This window comes from Halichoeres trimaculatus, unplaced genomic scaffold, assembly GCF_033239565.1.
Source record: "Halichoeres trimaculatus isolate MK-OKI-2021-1 unplaced genomic scaffold, fHalTri1.1 fHalTri1_scaffold_19, whole genome shotgun sequence".
NCBI lineage: Eukaryota > Metazoa > Chordata > Actinopteri > Labriformes > Labridae > Halichoeres > Halichoeres trimaculatus.
The window spans coordinates 4,271,726-4,290,999 of NW_027437197.1; the positions used below are offsets into that span (position 1 = coordinate 4,271,726).

Below are 19,274 nucleotides of genomic sequence, written 5' to 3' on the forward strand. Positions count from 1 at the left end.
CCACACAACCTGACAAAGTTTAATAGTGAGAAGAGAGATCTGTGTTTTTCTCTGCTGAAAATGATTTCTGTGATTAATTTTGTAGTGATGGTGGACACTGGAGCCTAAATGTCAGACAGAAAAAGGACAGAGGAGCAGAAGAAAGATAAACTGGAGAGAGATAGAGCACGAGCTAAAGGCTAACGGGAGATAAAGCAAAATAATCATGGAAACTTCTCTTAGGTCTCTTTAAACTCGACATTTCTGTTTTTCACAGTCAAGTTAAAACCTTCGCCTGCTAATCTCTTTAAACAGGACACGTCCACATCATCACATTGTTTCACAGTCAAGTAAAAATAAAACAAAGTCTTAAAAACTGTGCTCGGTTTTCTCCCAGCCGTCGACCAACCCTGAAGACTCTGTCAAACAAACCAACCTCTACCCACGAGCCAGCGGTCAGGCCTCCAACAAACAAATTCATCACACTCCTGAAATACATAAAGAGGGCCTGAGGTATTTGTGCTGTGGGCTGAGTGTGAATTTGTTAGGTGATTAAAGGCTAAATATAGCCCCCTGTCTGCTTTGAGCTGCAGTCTGGTGACTCAACTCTCTTTGTCGCTGGACTCGTAACTTTTCCACCACGGGGGCAAAGTGGGGCTGTTCGAGAGCCAGGGGCTGTGAAGTTTAAGGTTTCAGTCACTGAACCATCCATTTATAACTACACCTCATCCATTAAGACAAAAAAAAACATCAATTATTTGATAATTTGATGTATAGAGGAGGTGAAATCTTTGTCTTTTGAGATCAAAATGGTGATTTAAGCACAAATGTCCCATGGAAGCAAATCCAGACTCTTACTTCCTTTTTCTGCCTTAGAATGAAGCTCATAGGAAAATGCACTTTGAATAACTTTACAGCTCTGCCAGATAAATAATATGAGTTTACTGAAAGTTTAATGAATGGAAAATGTCCCTGAGCTCTGCTCGGGTCCTGAGTGACATGAGTCTGAGGTCTCCAGTCAGTCCTGCCAACAGATGAACTATCTCTCTCAAGAGCCTGCACTCATTTCCTGTCCTCTGTGTGAGACTCTGAGCCAAGTATCACTGCGAAAAACTGAAATCTTACCAAGTGTTTTTGTCTCATTTGTAGTAAAAGTTGTCTGATTATACTTGATGTGAGCCACATTCAACAAGTCAGTCCAGGAAAATGTCTTGTTTCAAGTCTTTTAAAGACAAAAATGAGGTCTGAATTGTTGTAACAAGTAAAAAAAAAAAACTATAGAAACAAACAAGGAAAATTTGCTCAGAAATTTGCCTGAAACTAGAATAATGTCTTAATATGAGTAACTTTTCTCTGATTTCACTGGCAGATTTTTTTTGACTTCTTATAGTAATTCAGACCTCATTTTTGTCTTTAAGTAACTTGAAATAAGACATTTTTCTGGACTGGTCAGGTGAATGTGGCTCATATTAAGTCTTAAAAGACATTTTCTACTGAAAATTAGACAAAAACACTTGATAAGAGTTCAGCTTTTTTCAGTGTTCTTAGGCTCTGTGGTCAAAGGGTCAAAGGTCACAGCAGAGGGGCTGCATACCAACCATCTCACAGCCCTCTAAAACACCTTCATCGCTCTTTTTTGACCATTCTTTACCAAAAGTCCTGACCAGCTGAGGAGAAAATAAAAAATTTCACAAAGTTAAGACTTTTTTTTCTTTTTCAGATCTTGTGACCTGTAGTTCTTCCTGTTTTATTTTGTAGTTCTTCCTCTCTCTCCGTGGTTTGGTTGTACCTCCTGCTCTTGTGTTCTCCTCCTCTTTGATTGCACTATGATTAGTTTCACCTGTGCTTCCTGTCACACCTGTGTTAATGACCCTCTGTGTATCAAGTCTGATTCTTTTGTTTTTTGGTCTTTGTCCCTGATGATTTCTCTGTTTTTTAGTGTGAGTTTATTTAGATCTTTGGATGGACTTTGTTTAAGTTTTGATTCATGAAGCTTTTTTTTAAGCCCGCCTTTTGGGACCTCCTCATGAACACATCATTATTGTGGTGAGCTTCAACCTTTTTAAACCAAAATTTAATGTTTTATTCTTTATTTCCTTGTCTGAAATGTTCTGTGACATTTTATTGAGGTTAAGTTTTTTTTTGTTGTTGTTTTCACAGGAACACCAGAATCCATGAACCACACACGAGTTTATAACCAGCAGTACCTCACGCTACAAGAAAAGGTGAGTCTTACCAGTTATCAACATTTTGCTGGTTAGTTAATACTCAGCCCAGAACAGGATCAGGTGCAAGACCCAAGTCACGTTAGCCAAAGTCTGTTTTTGTCATATTTTATGTGCTGCTACTTCAGCCAAAAAGGCAGCGCCCCCAAAATCAAGTTACTACAAAACAAATGAGTGTTGCACTTTTTAATTTCTCTTTTTCTATTTATTTTATTCATTATTTATTTATTTTATTTTATTTTATTTTATTTTATTTTATTTTATTTATTTATTTATTTATTTATTTATTTATTTATTTATTTATTTATTTATTTATTTATTTATTTATTTATTTATTTATTTTATTTGTTTTATTTGTTTTATGTATTTATTTTATTTATTTATTATGAGTCGCCTTGCTGGGTGTATTTTTCTCTTCTTCTCTGCTTAAAGCTCCTAAGGAGTTTAATATCTGTGACACAGACTAAAATCAACACTGATGCTTATTAACCCTTTTTCTGTCGCCCCTTTTAAACCTTTAACTCTCACTTTTCAAATGCAAGAGACATAAAGTCTATTTGATTTTTAAAGACCAACAAAATCAAACCAGACCAACAGCAACAGGTCTAATAATTCCCAAAACATCCTTAAAACTCTTCACGTGACAGAAAACAGAAGCATATCTCCTCACTTACAACTAAAAACAAACACTTTTTGGACAGTTTTAGTAGAGTAATGTGATATTCCAGCTTTTAACACACAGCGGGGGAAACTTAATGAAGTAATCTTGTATTGAAGGTTATAAATCCATCCACCAGTGCTTACAATTTTTTTGGTTTGATTTTTATGACCAACAAAATCAAACCAGACCATCATCAATGAGTCTAAGTATTTATACCATTTATTTATAATGTTTGAAACTATTGTTGATCGGAGAAGACTTTGACTTAGTGTGACTTTTTTTGTGCATCTTTTTGTTTTGCATGATAATTAACAGAAAACCAGGAGATCAGTTTTGTCACCTTACCTCGTTAACTACACTAATTTTCTCAAGTTAAAGCTCATTAATTTGACCAAAACACTTTGGTTGTTGTATTTAATTCCACTCTGCCCACAAATCCTGACAGGTTTCCTCAGCAGCTGAACGCTTTTCACTCCTCTGTCGTGTTTTCAACCGTGACAAAAATAGACTCCTGGAGCAGCCTGAGTCGGTGATAAATGTTTGACTCTGAGGTGTTACTCTGTCGTCCTCGTCTCACTGCAATTATTTCTCGATGTAGTCGTGAAGTGGGACTGTTCCTCTCTTTCTCTCTTTGTGTGTGTGTGTGTGTGTGTGTGTGAGACTTTGCGTCACATTCTGACATTCAGTGTTGGAATGTGAGGGGAGGTCAGAGGTCAGAGAGTCTACAAGAAGAGCAGCGCCAAAGACTCTTATTAGCTGCCCTGGTGCTGATGTGAGCAGCACGTGACCTCACACACACACACACACACACACACACACACACACACACACACACACACACACAGAGGAAGACAGAAGCTCCAGCTAACGAGGGGAATAACGAGAGGTGTGTTTCAAACCTGACTCCAGAATGAAAAGCAAGAATAAGAAACGTATGGTACAAAAATTTATTTAGTAACAGTTTTGTAAACATTTGAGGTAAATGAACATTTACATCAACTTGTTCTTACAAAAGATTCATCATTCATACACAAGGCACTTCTCTTGTTTAAGACAGCGTTGGGAACGTGTTGCTGATCTGAGCATCGTGAGATGTTTCCTACTCCCTGACAAGCCAGAGAATTCATGCTCTGCATGAAACGGAAGAGGAGAGAGCGTGGAGGAGGCACGGCGACGACGGGCTTCGAACGCGACTTCCTGTCAGGGCTTTGTGGTGGGTTAGGGAAGGGCCAGCTACCCAGCTTACATTCTCTGAACAGTGGACTCGTCTGATATGAGCTCGACCGGAGTCCGGAGCAGTCTGCGAGAACAAACCGAGTAAACACACAGAAAAAATGTTTCTTCTCTCTCTTTGCTGCTGATTTCTTCTAAAAAAATCCTCAAACTCGTCGTTTTCTGAGCTCGAGTGAAACACGTCTGCCTTTTCTGTGAAGAGCCACCATTTTTTTTTAACTTGTAAGACATTTTTTCCTTTGAGGATCATAAAGTTTGGCAGTTTCACATCTCACACACTCTCCCTTTCACTCACACTTTCTTTCTCCCACTCATCCACCAATATCAGCATCGGAGAAGAGCAATTTTCTTTCCTAAATGTGCAAATCTTTATCAACTACCAAAATGTAAACTTAAGGGATCAAAACAAATGCAGATAACAAAGATTTCTTTGTCATTTTGAACAAAAAACATGGATTAGGAAAGGCTGCTTCACCCATGCATCATGTCTCTGAATCGTCTCCTCCTTTTCGGTCTTAAAGTGTAAAAATGAAACAGCTGAGTCTGCAGGACGACGCAGAGGGTTACGGTCGCGGTGAAGAGAGAAAAGGAATAAAAATCAGTAAGTGCCTGGTTGTGAATGAACCAAAAAGCACAGGAACACGACAGAGTTTCCAAACATCTCCAACACGACAAAACAGAAGCTGTGAAGGTGGACTGCACCGTGGCGTTTCGTCTTTCTTTTTTGTTTTGGTGCTCGTGACGCCAGTTATTCTTCGTCTCAATCACAAACTGACTACTACAAGAATGCAATTTATGAGCAAATTCAATTCAGTTTAAAAAAATAGCAATTTAAGAATAAAACCAATGAAGAAGCACATGAAATGTGGAACAGTGAAATTCAGCTAACTCCCAAAGTCGCTCTCAATCGCCGGGGTTCAAAAAAAGAGGGTGTAGAGGGAATGATGGGCCAAAGATCCACCTTAAGAAGAGTGAAAACTGAAGAGTGTCTTTTTGTGGGTCTTTAAATCAGGAGGTGGCCTCGTACTTTTTGTGAAGGCGACGCTAAAAGTCTGCTCGTGATTTTCCTCGTTTTGTAGAATCAGCATCGTGGGAATGCTTCGCTTTCTGACAACGTGAGGATGACTCCACCAGCAGCCTTTGCACAAACTTCCTCGAATCATTTCATCTCATTTCAAGTATTTTTTTTATCGTTTGCTGCAGGGAATCCGTCAAAGCAATCGGTGAGTTGTAGAGCTCCAAACATGGCCGTGCACGACCACGAAGAACAGGGTGACGCAGTTTACTTCCTGATCGACAACGACGAAACAGCTCCAGGAGGTGAAATCTGTCCATGACGTTGCAGAGGACCCAAAAATAAAAAAATGAGTCGCTTGCAACTCACCGATTGCTCTGGAAGCTGCTGATGGAGTCATTTCACATTCCCGCTCTGCTTCCCTGTCTCTTTTCTTTTTGTTTATTTTTCTTTTTGTTTATTTTTTTGTCATTTTTGTGTTTGTTGCTCAGGGAGGGTTCAGGGACAGAAAAGGACCGAGGAGATTCAGACAGCCAGGTCGCTCGGCCTGGCTCTGATGCTGCTGCTCTTGCTGGCGCGGCTGAGCCGCCGGGGGTCCGTGCTGACCGTGCTGACCGTGCTGACCGCCACCGGAGGCTCGTGCATCTCCACCGTCGTGGTGGTGACGTTGCCCTCCTCCTGCTCGCTCTTTGCCCCGCTCCAGCTGCCCGTGTTGGAGGCAGAGCCGGGGCTGCTGGAGGCGGCGGTGGCCGTTGTGTTGGTGTGGCTGTTGGTGGTTGGAAGAAGTTCAGCGTCCACCACCGGCGGCGGCGGCTGCTGCTGCTGCTCTTTGTCGGTGCTGCTTGAGGAAGAGGATGACGGGGAAGGGGAGGTGGCCTTCATCTCCCGAGTCTGCTGCTCGGTGGCCAGGTTGGCCCAGTTCTGCTGCGTGGCCAGCCTGTGGTTGTTGTTGTTGCTGATGTAGTAGTGGGAGGATGGAGGAGGCTGGTGGAGGGACTGCTCCTGCTGGAGGTCGTCCATCTTGAAGTCTGCTGCCGCGGCGACAGGCGGCGGCCCCATGGGGGGCAGGAAGGCCCTGCTGCCCGCCGTCACGTCCGTGTAGTTGGGGGGGTAGCTGAGGCTGGATGGAGCAGTTCTGGGCGCCGAGGCCAAACACTCGGGCTCTGCTATGTCGACGCGGCGCAGCAACTCGTGGTCGGGGGCGAACTCGTTGGTCATGCCCTGCTTTACTTTCTTCCATCCGAGGTGATAGATCTCTAACAAATTCAGCAAAAGAGACACGCAAGCCACCACAAGCATAAATATAATAAAAATGGTCTTTTCAGTGGGCCGGGATATGAAGCAGTCCACGGTGTTGGGGCAGGGCCAACGCGCACACTTGTACAGGGGCCTCAGCTGGAAGCCGTACAGGAAATACTGGCCCAAAATGAATCCCACTTCAAACAGGGTCTTGAAAATAATGTTGAACACATAGGTACGCAGCAAAGCCCCTCTGATACGGATTTTCCCGTGCTCATCCCTGATTGGCGGCTTCTCCTTCTTCCCACCTCCTCCTCCTCCTCCTCCTCCTCCTCCACCGTCCCCACCATTTCTATAAAGGAGTTCCTTCTCCTCCTGAAACCTGTTGGCCTTGCGCATCTCCTCCTCCTTCTCCTTCCGCTTCTCCTCCATGCGGACGATGTGAAGCACATGGCCCAGGTAGATGAGGGTCGGCGTGGACACGAAGATGATCTGCAGCACCCAGAAGCGGATGTGCGAGATGGGGAAGGCCTCGTCGTAGCACACGTTCTCGCAACCGGGCTGCTGGGTGTTACAGGTGAAGTCGGACTGCTCGTCCCCCCAGACCTCCTCCGCCGCCGCCCCCAGGACCAGGATCCTGAAGATGAAGAGGACAGTCAGCCAGACTTTGCCGATGACCGTCGAGTGCTCCTGAGCGTTCTCCAGCAGCCGCCCCAGAAAGCTCCAGTCGCCCATGCTTCAAGATTTCTAGCCTATGGAGAAAGTACAGGCTGGGGAGAGAGGGATGATGGGAAACAGGAAGAGGAGAAAGACATTTTACTCCAAAGCGTCAGGCCCTGGATGATCAGTCACGACACACAAACGCACGACGTTTCACAAACGCCTCGGACTTCACCGACAAACTGAAACACAACGGTCTGTAACGTGGATCCTTTTCTACGGCCGGCGTACTGTATGGACCACCTGTTTGACTCAGCCCCGGTTCACGTTCCCATTCTCTCCCTGTCCCCGTGTCAGGCCTGTCTCCCTCGCACCTGCTCGCTCCACTGCCCAGCAGGCATTTGCTGAGATCAACAATATAATGTTCGAAAACAGCATTTAGCAGAGATGGGGCTCTGCTGTGACACACACACACACACACACACACACTCATTCACACACACCCTGTAACAAACACTGACATACACAGATACACACCACCGCACCGGCCACTCTCTGTGTGTCGACTGTAAAACAAAAAAGGAGGAAAACTAAAAATATTCCTGTATTCTATTTTATTAAAAAAAAGTTTTCCAGAAAAAATCTGCTTTAAAATTTTTCAAAATTGGGAAAATGGTGTTAAATTTTTTTCTTTGATTAATTTTATTATTTTTTATTCTTAAGGCCTAATCTGATGTTTTAAAGTAGCTTCATTACATCAGATGAAGCTCCTTCACTTAAAAGCTAAAAACAAACACTTTTTGGACACTTTAAGTAGATTTATGTGACATAATTTAATATTTTAGCCTTTTTTTTCTTTAGATAAAGTTATTTTGCTTGAACTGCCTCATGAAAAACTCATTTAAGTAGTTTTAGACGCTCAAAAACACACACACAGCAGGGGAAACTTACTGAAGTATTCTTGTATAAAAGGTAATAAATCCATCGACCAGGGTTCACAATTTGTTTTGACACCTGAAAGAGGAAAACAAACATGAGAGAATTAATATTTAGGACTAATTTTTGTGGCTTTAAGCAGCAAAAAAAAAAGTGAGAAGTCAAATTTAGAGGAAGCTGCAAGCTCTGATCCAGAAACTCTAAATTTGAAGTTTGAGGAGTTTGAGTTTTATGATGTAAAAGTGGAAATCAAACCTGGAAATGCTCAGTAAATGATGTGTTTTAGTTGATTTTGAGTCAAAAGTCTGACTTTCACAGGTATTTGTGGCATTTCTGTCGAATGTAACAGACAGAGCCAGGTCCAAATACAAAGCCATACCTGCAGGCTGACAATACAGAGTGTGCCAGAGTCCACAGACTCCCTTTAAGCGCCACAAGCTTTGTCAGGCTTTTGTTTCTGTGGCTGAAAGTTCAGATTAAATCCTTTAATTACCTGATCAATCGTCCTCCTCCGTTAACTCGCTCTTACTTTAACTCCGCTACAGGAAATGAAAACATTCACAGCAGGGTGAAGGCCATCCGTCATACCTTTACACTGGAGATGTCATACTTAAAATCGAAAAGCAAATCCATCTGCCATCATTGGTGCCATCATCGGAGTGCGTTGAAAGCGCGTAGACCTCCCGCAGCTGCAGCGACCCTCCCTCTGAGTCCCTGGTCCAAAAGCCCAAACCCAAAGTCCTCTGTCCCCCTCTGTGACAGATCAACAGACTCTGTCAGCGCTGGCCCTCACACTCATTCATACACACACTTCTCCAGGCCTGGGTCCGTCTGCTGTCCTGCTGCCGGGCCCGGAGGCTCGCCGCTCGCCGCTCGCCGCGTGCGCACAGAAAAGTTTCCCTTTGTTGTTGTTGTTGTTAGTTTTTGGAGGCGGCTTGGAGTCGGAGATGGGGCTCGGTCAAACGGAGCTGCCTCCCGTTTACAGCCATGTCTGGACTGTCACATTGTGTGACCATGCATGAGTGAATCCACAGAGTCATCAGCCTGTCCGCAGTCACACCACGCCCCTGCCAACCTCCCCAAAAGCTCTCCAAAGTCTGCGCAAAAAGTTGGCGAGAGTGTGCCAAAAGTTTCTCCAAAAGCCAGACATGCTCCTCAGGTCACCAGGTGCTGCCAGACTCAACACCTGAACACACCTCAAACTTTAACAGCCCTTTAACACCCAGCAGAGGCAGGTGTTATGAAACAGAGAGATTAATAAAAACCTGAGTAAAGTTTGCAGAATTCAGGGCATCATTCAGAAAATTGGAAAAAACGGATTATTATTTACGAAAGGAAGTTTGAAAGTACAAAAAAGCTTAAAGGGTCAAAGTACAGTAGTAATAAAAACTTCTGAGGCACAAATCAGAAACACAAACTTTAAATTCTTAAGTGGATGGTTGGTGAAATGTTGGATTAGAGCAGAGGTCTGCAACCTTTACCTTCATGGGAGCCATTTTTCCTTAACTCATTTTGATTAAAGTCATTCAGGAGCCACAAAATCTACTTTATTTTCACAACAAAGATAAAAAAAAGTGTATAAAATTCCAAACAAAGGTTTTTGTGTTTATATTATTGAACACGTGGTGTCTTAGCTTTTAATTTTTATTAACTTTGCAAATATTTTTTTTTTAAATGAAGAAATTAGTAATTTCATAAATTTGCAAAATTTACAAAATGTGAATAACTTGTAAAATATTTCAATAAGTTTTCAACAACTGAAAAAAAATCTAAAATTTGTATTTTTTTTTAATTTTTTGCAAAAAAAAAATCAGAAATAAAAAAAAATGAAATTTGCAAAAATAAAAAAGTTTTTTTCCCCAAATTTCAGAAAAGTAAAATAAAAATTAAAATAAAAAAAATTGCAAAACCTTAAAAAAAAAAAAACCCTGAAAGCTTTCTTGCAAGCGGTGATGCATATTAAGTTCAACAAAATGTTAACAATTTTTTTTTTTGTGTGTCAATGTCTTTCATCATCAATACCCTCTGTAACAAAAACAAAAATTCCTTATTTTAATTACATTTTTTTAAGCTACAAGGAGCCACTGCAAAGGTGTCAAAGAACCACACGAGGCTCCAGAGCCACAGGTTGAAAACCCTTGGATTAGAGGAAAAAAAGTTCAGGATTAAAAAGAAATTAACAGAAAAATGTTAAAAAGCAAAAATAAAGAGATTTAAGAACACCTGTTTCAGGAAATAAGCATTGATGAGCTGTCAAAAAGTGAAAGATGATAGGCTCACAGCAAAAAACTGAAATCTTATCAAGTGTTTTTGTCTTATTTCAAGTAAAAATGGTCTTATTTAACTTGATATGAGCCACATTTAACTGAACAGACAACAAAAATGTTTTATTTCAGGTTGTTTTAAGACAAAAATGATGTTTGAATTGATTGAAACAAGTTAAAAAATGATCTGCCAAAGGAACAAGAAAAAATTGCTTAAAAAATAAACTTAAAACGAGAATATTTTCAATATAACTAACTTTCTTTTTGCTCCATTTGCAGATTTTTTTTATTAGTTACAAGCAATTCAGACCTAATTTTTGTCTTTAAATAACATTTGTCTGCACTGGTCAGGTGAATGTGGCTCATATTAAGTCCAAAAAGACCGTTTCTACTGAAAATAAGACAAAAACATTTTTCAGTATTGATGGAAAACATCAATGAAATGGAAAATAAATGTTTCTACGGAAGCCTGCAGAGCGCTTTAGCTGTGACTTGAAATTAAAATACCATAATAAAAATTGAACTGTCAGAATTATGAATTTGGTTTTATTTTCTAAATTTGATTCCTTTAGACATCTCTGAAATGTCTTTTAAAATTTGTAATTTTTTCGTCTCTTTTTCGTCGTCTTTGTATTTGGAGTGGATCATCACTTTGTTTGGCTCATATGTTGGTCATGGACACCAAACTTTTTGTGACTTCAGTGATATTTTACTGCTTTTTCTCCTGTGTTTGTCTGGAGATCCTACATGTAACCATGGCTGCATTGTTTACATGTGAAATCAGCTGTTAGCAGCCTGTAGCATGTCAATGCTAACTGGTGCTAGGCCAGATGTTTCCCCACAAGGTGAGGAGGAAGAGGTAAGGACAACGTGCTGGTTCTCAGATGTGAGCTAAGAAGTGACGACATGGACCTGTCCTTCCATCCATCGTTATTGGGAACGTAAGATCTATCTCCAATAAGATGGACGAGCTAGCCGTGCTAACCCAGCAACAGAGGGAATACCACAAGGCAGAGTAGCATCATGCTATTCACTGACATGGCTAACAGAGAAGCTCAGTCCTGGACCCTGTGGAGGTGGAGGCTGGCTGACTGGACAATGATGGACAAGCTGTCAACATCTATTTTATTATGGACCTTTTTGCACTTTCTATACATGTTCTTACTTTTGTTTTCTTGATTGCTGCTGCAACTTCAGTTTCATTGTACTTGTTACAATGACAATAAAGTTCTATTCTATTCTATTCTATTCTATTTCATGACTTATCTTTCTCAGAGTTTCCTATCCTGGTCTTGTTGCCCTTTCCGATCAGTGTACCCCCGTCTCCCATCCACACAGGGAGAGTTTTATTTAAACATCACAGATGTGACTAATCCTGCTCGTCTATTCCTGGACGGTGGGAGGACAAAGACATTTTCACACAGAGATGGGCCGTAGCTCCTTACGTTAAAGCTCCTGTGGCGATTAGTGCGCCGGCTAAAATAAGTCACAAACTGAAAGCTGATCCGGCCGCTGAGGTCAGGACACATGGCAACAGCACAAGTTCAAGGGCTGAAAGAGACGACTGTTTTTGACATTGTCTCCTGGTGGTGACTAAAGGGAGCGCCATGACTCCTTTTACAACAGGTTGTTCTGATGTTTGCTCTTCCTTATTAGGGTGGAAATCACTGAATTTCTAACCCTGATTGCAGAAGAAAGTCACAACTTTTTCACGTCAGTCAGTCAACTCTTCTTTTACTCTTCCAATGAGGGAAAGTTTCTCTTTAACGAAGACTAAACTCCTCTCCTGGACGTGTTGCTTTATCGTCTTCCTGAGTTGGGAAATATTAGCTGAGTAAACTAAAACCATGTTGCTCTTGCTTGTTTTCAGACACTCCTCTTCCTCTCACTTAATTGAAGAGGACTCTGACGTGGGAGCAGCTCAGCCTGGGCTTTCTACTGTTGGTCTTCACAGTCAGTGAGTAAACCTGCCGTGTTTTCAACTGTGCTTCAAGATCACCAAGCAGGGATCTCTTCCATAACTGGCAAGAAAGTTTTCACACTTTTCTTTTTCTTTTTAAACTTTTGGAATCTCTTAAAGTGTTTGTTTGACTCTGAGAAGCCAATTTAAGATGTAAAAATAAAAGAATATGACAATAAATAAACAATAACAACACCAATAACAACACATATTATACACCAGATCTAAGGGATGAAATGCATGCAGTTATTTTGCTGGAAAACATTCGGGGTTAACAGATTATTAAATGATTTTGCAGAACAAACTGGTTAAAGAAAAGTCTTTTGATGGTTATTAAGTTGGCTTTTCTCGACCACCTCAGGCCTCCGTACAAAGTGACTCCTTTACAGTGGCTTCATATGATGTTTGCACAGATCAGTCTGACAGGAATATAGGAAAAAGTCCCGTTATGTGAGTCTCTGTAGATGCACTGTAAGCCCTAAATGAGTTGAATTTACTTAGAAATTTGTAAGAATTTGGTTGCCCTAAAAATAAAGTAATGTATAATGAAAACTCGAGTGAATTTAACTTGGGTTTTTTTTTTTATAACAACAAACTAAATACCAAGTTCATTTATTCATTCATTCATTCTTTCATTTTCTTAACCGCTTATCTTGTTTAGGGTCACAGGGGGCTGTTGATTTCCTGATCTGTTGATCCCTGTGTTGGATTTCATTTTTTCACCACTGACCTGATCCACACAAGTAAACTCCAATTCACTCTTTGAGTGTAGTAAAAAAAAAAAAAATGCTCTGGAGCTTTTTCTGTGAATGGACTCCCTTAGATTCAGGCTTCAGCTGGAAGTTTTCACTCAGAGCCACTAGGTGTCAGTGGAGAGTGGTTCAGTTTGTTTTCCAGTGCACTGTGTGTACAAACCCCATCAGTTATCCCTCTTTGTGTACGGTGACACTTGTATAATGTGTGATGTAGGGGGCGCAGTGATGAGGTGAAGGTCACAATCACTTCTTACTTCAAAGGCAAACTTGCACAAAGCACAAATTTCTCTGTAGCACTTTTCAACGTCCTGTTTCCTTGAATTCAGAGCTTCATTCTTACTCTATCAGTGCTGCAAACACCAGGAAAACAGAAAATAGCTGTGTCATATCAGTAAACCTGGAACAAACTAACAGAAGAAAACAAAACACACAGTTTCTGGTTTTACTGATTTATGAAAAACAATTTTACAAAGAGCAAAATTACTTCAAGGATCAAAGTGCGAGTGTAACAAAAAACTTAGTACAAAACAAAATCACAAACATTTGATTTCTTCATTTGGTAAAGCTCTGTTCTTTACTACGCTCACGGTGCTTTGGCGTCTACGAAGAGGAAGGAGGAGAAGAAATCTGAGCAGAGACAGGCCAGTTAGTGTCAAACTGTCAGGAGGCATTAACAGGAAACAGAAAATTAAAGGTTTGACGATCGTTTTTACAGAGTCTTTGCTTGTGATGATGCGCAATTTGATCAAATGTAAATCAAGAAAAAAAGTCATTTAGAAACATTTTCTAAATGTAGACAGGAGGAAGACAGGCAGTGATTGTTGTCAAAGGCACATGATGGAGGCTGATACAGCCAGCAGGGGGCAGCGTAAAGGAGGAGGAATACCCCTGCACTCAGTGTGAGACTACATTAAGAGTCAACTCTTAAAACAGTGTGGAAAAATCTGAAAACAACAGATAAAAGTTGAACAGTGTTTGCTTTTTGGAAATAGATTTGCACATTTTTATCAAAATGTTGATTTCCAGATCAACACTGCAACATCAGATCAAAATATACAGTTAACACTCATCAAATATGAAATTATTGTCTAAAAAATCGAAGTATCCAGCCGTCATTGAATGCTTATCCAAGTTGGGGTCGTTGGTGAGCGAGAGGCTGGTCCACACCTGGACAGGTCGTCAGCCAATCACAGAGCTAACATTCACACACACACCTACAGCCACAAACCAACCTCATAGGCAAGGGTCTGCAACCATTGACACACAAAAAAAAAAAAAATCATGTGTTATTTTTTGTTGAACTAAATATGCATCACCTCTTGCAAGAAAGCTTTTAATTTTTTTTTTTTTTAGATTTTTGCAATTTTTTTTTTTTTATTTCAATTATTATTTTACTTTTCGGAAATTTGGGGAAAAAACTTTTTTTAAATTTTTTTTTTGCAAATTTATTTATTTTTTTAATTCTGATTTTTTTTTTGCAAAAATTTTTAAAAATTGCAAATTTTAGATTTTTTTTTCAGTTGTTGAAGACTTTTTGAAATATTTTGCAACTTATTCACATTTTGTGAATTTTGCAAATTTATTAAACTACAAATTTTTTATTAAAAAAAAATATTTGCAAAGTTAATAAAAATAAAAAGCTAAGACACCACATGTTCAATTATATAAACACAAAAAATCTGTGTTTAGAATTTTATACACTTTTTTTTTTTATCTTTGTTGTGAAAATAAAGTAGATAATGTGGCTCCTGAATGACTTTAATCCAGTTGAGTTGAGGCAAAATGGCTCCTATGAAGGTAAAGGTTGCAGACCCTTGCACTTTGGGACAACTCATGCGACAATTTTTGATCTCCTGGCGTAAATTTGTGAAACTCTGCACCATTTTCTCACATTTCTGATGCATTAACTGAAAGAAAAGCTTTGATTTAAATACTCTCATTTCAAGTAATTAAACAGCAAAAAGCGTGAAATCTGAGAAAAAAAATGAGAAAAATCTGAGAAAACTACTCTGGTGTGGTTTCATGTTATAATCCTACATGTGCAACACACATCTGTTACGATAAACAAACAAACATGAACGAAAAAACTAATTTAACAAAAGTATTTCCAACTGAACTTCATCTAACAGCCACAGAAAAACTCATCAGTGTTAATTAATCAATTCTGATGTAAACTAGTCACTACAACATCATCATTAAGGCACTTGTTTTGACTTCATTTGTTTCCGTCCTCAGAATCCTTCAGACTGCAGTACATTGTACAACCACTAGATGTCAGCGTAGACTCATTCACCTCAAGCAACTCACACCACATTCAAGCAAATATCAAACGTTAATCAATAAATTAAAACTTCAAGACACTTTCAAACAGGCGTTGAATGAAAAGTAAGGTGACACACGCGAGGAGGAAACTACTCTGCACCGATGAGTTTTAACTCGCCGGCGGCTTTTTTGATCTGAGAGCACAAACAGGCTCTGAAAGTAACACTCACTGGTGGGAATACTACCACATTCACAATCATGGGTTAAGATTTGACATCACTAGATGATTTTTGCATCAAGGAGGAACTTTAGCGGCAAATCCAGGCCATCTCATTCAGTGATTTCCCTACTTTATCTTAACTCTCCACAGTCTCATAATTTGCTCCAGAAGAGACCACCTTCAAGCCTACTCTAGGAACACAAACTTTAGGCTTTCTTTGATCAGCTGTTTGTGTTTTCAGCACATGGTCTTGTTGGTGGAAGAGTCTGACGAGGACGACAGCAGCATCTCGTTCCTCTTGTTGAGGGCGTTATCCCGGGACATGCTGTCCGTGTTGGTGTAGTTATGTTTCCTCCTGTTCGCACGGCTGGAGCATCTCATGAGCGCCTTGACGATGAGGTATCCCAGCTCGGCCACGTTCAGCACCATGCAGATGGCTGAAGAGGACACCATGAAGATGGTGAAGACTGTCTTCTCCGTTGGTCTGGAGATGAAGCAGTCCACCTGGTTGGGGCAAGGCCACTGCTCGCACTTCACCAGCCGGGGCATCTGGAAACCATCGTAGACGAAGTACAGAGCGTACATGAAGCCTCCCTCGAAGATGAGCCTGAAGAAGAGGCTGCAGGTGTAGGTCCACCACAGAGGGCCTGTGATCGGCAGACGCCTTCGCTTTAAGGTCTCCAGGTCTGTGTCTGTGGGCTTCTCAGTGCGGTTAGACGCCAGCATGGTCCTCTTATCCCCACGCTTCCTGTAGGCGACGTGCATGGCCACCAGCAGAGCCGGCGTGGACACGAAGATCAGCTGCAGGCACCACAGGCGGATGTGCGACACAGGGAAGAAGTGGTCGTAGCAGACGTTTTTGCAGCCGGGCTGCTGCGTGTTGCAGGTGAAGTCGGACTGCTCGTCGCCCCAGACGCTCTCAGCAGCAAGAACCAGGATGGTGATGCGGAAGATGAAGAGGACGGAGAGCCAGATCTTTCCCAGGCTGGTGGAGTGTTTGTTGACGCCGCCCAGCTGGGCGTAGAGAGCCCCCCAACTCATTGTGGCGAAGAGGTCTCAGACAACCTGAGGAGAGCAGAAACTGGCGGGTTAAAGCTCAGAGAAACTCGGTGAAGATGTCACGAATCCTCACTCCCTCAAGGAACCACGCCTGTTATCCTGTAGTTTGATTACACATGTTGGAAAAGGAAGAATAACTTTAAAAAAAAGATAACATAAACTTAAATTGAGGGATAAAAACTGAGTCAAACCACAGGTTGGACAGACTGAGCCACCTGGACTTCAAAATAAAAGCGCAGCAACTTTTAAAAGCTGTTTTCTGACTCAGTCTTCTGTGATTGGCTGCAGATTTGGAGCCACTCCTCATTAATGATGGTTTCTCATCGTCACCAACAATTTGCCTGAAGAAGCTCCAGTTAAAAATGTTGCACATAGACGTTAGGAAGCAAGTTTAACTCAGTGAATCCTCATTGTATCATGAAACAGGTTTGCAAAGTGATAATTACTGATCTAAGTCACACCAGAAACTTCCTGTGGCAGCCTGTTTCCTGTTGCTGTGTCTGTAAAAAACTGCTGAATTAATTTAATTATTATTATAATTAATTTTAACAACCATAAAAAAGCTTAATTATTTACATAATCAATTAACAAATTCGCTCTTTTTTTTTTTTTTTTTTTTTTTAACTGAGTGAGTTTAGCTAGTATTTTGGCGCAATTATTTCTTAAAATTCGTCTCTAATTTCTACTAACTTCTTATTTTTTCCACAATTTTATTTTATTTTTATGTTTTTTTTTTTACTATATAAACACAATTTAATCCTGATTTTATATTTCTTGCCGTCTTTGGGACGAAACTGTGACGTTTTTCGTCTTAACAACAGTTACGTTAAAGACGCACAGATTTGATCTTAACTGTACAGGCAGTTTAAGATTTTCAACATACAGTAAAGAGTAAAAATAATCCAGTTTCTTTGAATATTCTCAGAAAATCGACGGTTATTTTTCGTTTCATGTCTGCGCATGCGCCAAAGTGAGGCGAGCTCTTATTCTGTCCAATATCATCAAATCGCCGCTTTAAAATTAAAGTTTTCTGCCGTGCTTGTCAGCCAAACTAAAAAAACAAGCTGAAGCCACCTTCTTACCTGACTCTGGAGAGCTAATCCTAAATATTCTCAACAACTTTCCATGAAGCTCAGTCAGTTAATCCTTCCGCTCCTCAGAGATGTGGAGAAACGTGCTCCCAGCACAGAGTCCGCTCTCAGGCTCCAAGTATGAAGTTTGACTCGTCCTGTGACGCTTCAAAGCTTTTCATCCTCGCTCCTGGTGACGGAGGGGAGGGGCCAGACTCAGGGTGGGGCCAGCAGGGACCATGGAGGAGTAACCAGAGTGTTTTTTTTTTTTCAGCTCAGTGGTTTTCTTAGGAGGTTGAGGTTAAATCATCACATATCATTACGTCACATCAGCATATAGCCTCATCTCTGTCTGTTTTTAAATCTATTCTTCAAACCACTTTCTTTCTGGCTTTTAACTCACAGTAATTTATTATCTAATTATTATTATTATTATTTATTTATTTTTCAAATTTATTAATTTATTATTTATTTTATTTATTTAACTATTTGATTGCTCTTTTTGCGCCTTTTAATGTGCTTCAATGATGTTTTACAGTTTAATTTTTTTTCTTTTTCTTTTTTCTTTCTTTCTTTTTTTTGTATTTTATATTAAGTGTTTATTTTGTCGCATGATAGCCACGTATTTAATTTAATTTAATTTTATTTTATTTTATTTCTTTTTAAATCAATTTTATTTTATTTTATTTAAATCAATTTTATTTTATTTTATTTAAATCAATTTTATTTTATTTTATTTCAATTATTAAATTTTTCTGTACAGCACTTTGGTCAACAGCATTTGTTTTTAAAGTGCTTAAAAAATAAAATTGGATTTGATTGTACTTTGCAAAACCCTGTATTATACAGAAGACCTTATCATGGCTGGAAACAGCATGGCTCTATCAGTGATTAAACAATAGTTTTGATTTCTTTATACCCATAAAACTATCAATTCATTCCAAAAAATAAAAAATAAAGTCAATTAAAAAATATATATAATAAAATAAAATAATCAGTTGTCATAAGAAACCAGCTTTGTTTTCTCAATAACAAAAAAAACCCAGATGAGATTTGAGGAAACAAAACATGGTTATGTGTATTTTTTGGAAAACTAACATTCTTTTCCTAAGATAATAAGAAAAATAAGCCACGTCACAAGAAAACCAGTTTAAACGTGGGTATCGATTAGTCCTTCAGTCATATTTAAACTTCTTCAGTTTATAGAAATCATCCTCAAAAAGGATGGAGTAAGCGTTGGCTTATTAAACAAGTTGTTATATTAATTTTTACACATTTAAAAACCTCATATTACTTCTGTTAAGTGTTGTTTTAAACCTGTCAATGTGTATTTTTGTTTTTATTGCTGATGAGACTCGTCCCTTCAGAGGCAGAACGTCTGATCAGGTGATTTCACTGTGAAATATCTGCAGCCCGAGCAGAAATGTCTCTTCAGCCCTCGTGATTATCCGTCATTCACTCTTCCAGGAGTTTAATCAGTGACTCTTCAATCCCCCTCACATCAGGGATTCGTTCTGCAGGAGGGAACAGAGACCCCTCCAGTCCCCATCCTGACACACCTAACGCGTGATTTCATAGTTTGAGCTTTTCTCATGGTCTGAATCATAAACTCGGCTTTATCTGAATTTGAAAAACGTGCACAAAGTCAAGTTTTTAGACCACTGCGTAATGTGTTGTGATGAGACAGATGAAAGCTTTATTTATGTCTCTAATTCGTCACACATCAGATTATGATG

The 19,274-nt window shown here is 39.9% G+C and overlaps 2 protein-coding genes and 1 long non-coding RNA gene across 3 annotated transcripts; 1 reads left to right on the forward strand and 2 right to left on the reverse strand.

Annotated features, from left to right (window-relative positions):
- The first annotated feature begins 1,860 nt into the window (after window positions 1–1,860).
- LOC141808138 (uncharacterized) lies at window positions 1,861–15,730 on the forward strand. Its single transcript, XR_012599892.1, has 4 exons — window positions 1,861–2,025; window positions 2,140–2,204; window positions 12,083–12,169; window positions 15,651–15,730. It is a non-coding gene; the product is annotated as an uncharacterized LOC141808138 (long non-coding RNA).
- gja3 (gap junction protein, alpha 3) lies at window positions 5,639–7,087 on the reverse strand. Its single transcript, XM_074694521.1, has one exon. The coding sequence runs from the start codon at window positions 7,085–7,087 to the stop codon at window positions 5,639–5,641; it is 1,449 nt and encodes a 482-aa protein (XP_074550622.1).
- Window positions 14,638–17,678, reverse strand: gjb8 (gap junction protein beta 8). Its single transcript, XM_074694522.1, has 2 exons — window positions 17,551–17,678; window positions 14,638–16,474 (listed from the first exon to the last, which is right to left on the reverse strand). The coding sequence occupies exon 2, from the start codon at window positions 16,448–16,450 to the stop codon at window positions 15,647–15,649; it is 804 nt and encodes a 267-aa protein (XP_074550623.1). The 5' UTR covers window positions 16,451–16,474; window positions 17,551–17,678; the 3' UTR covers window positions 14,638–15,646.
- Between the last annotated feature and the right edge of the window lie 1,596 nt (window positions 17,679–19,274).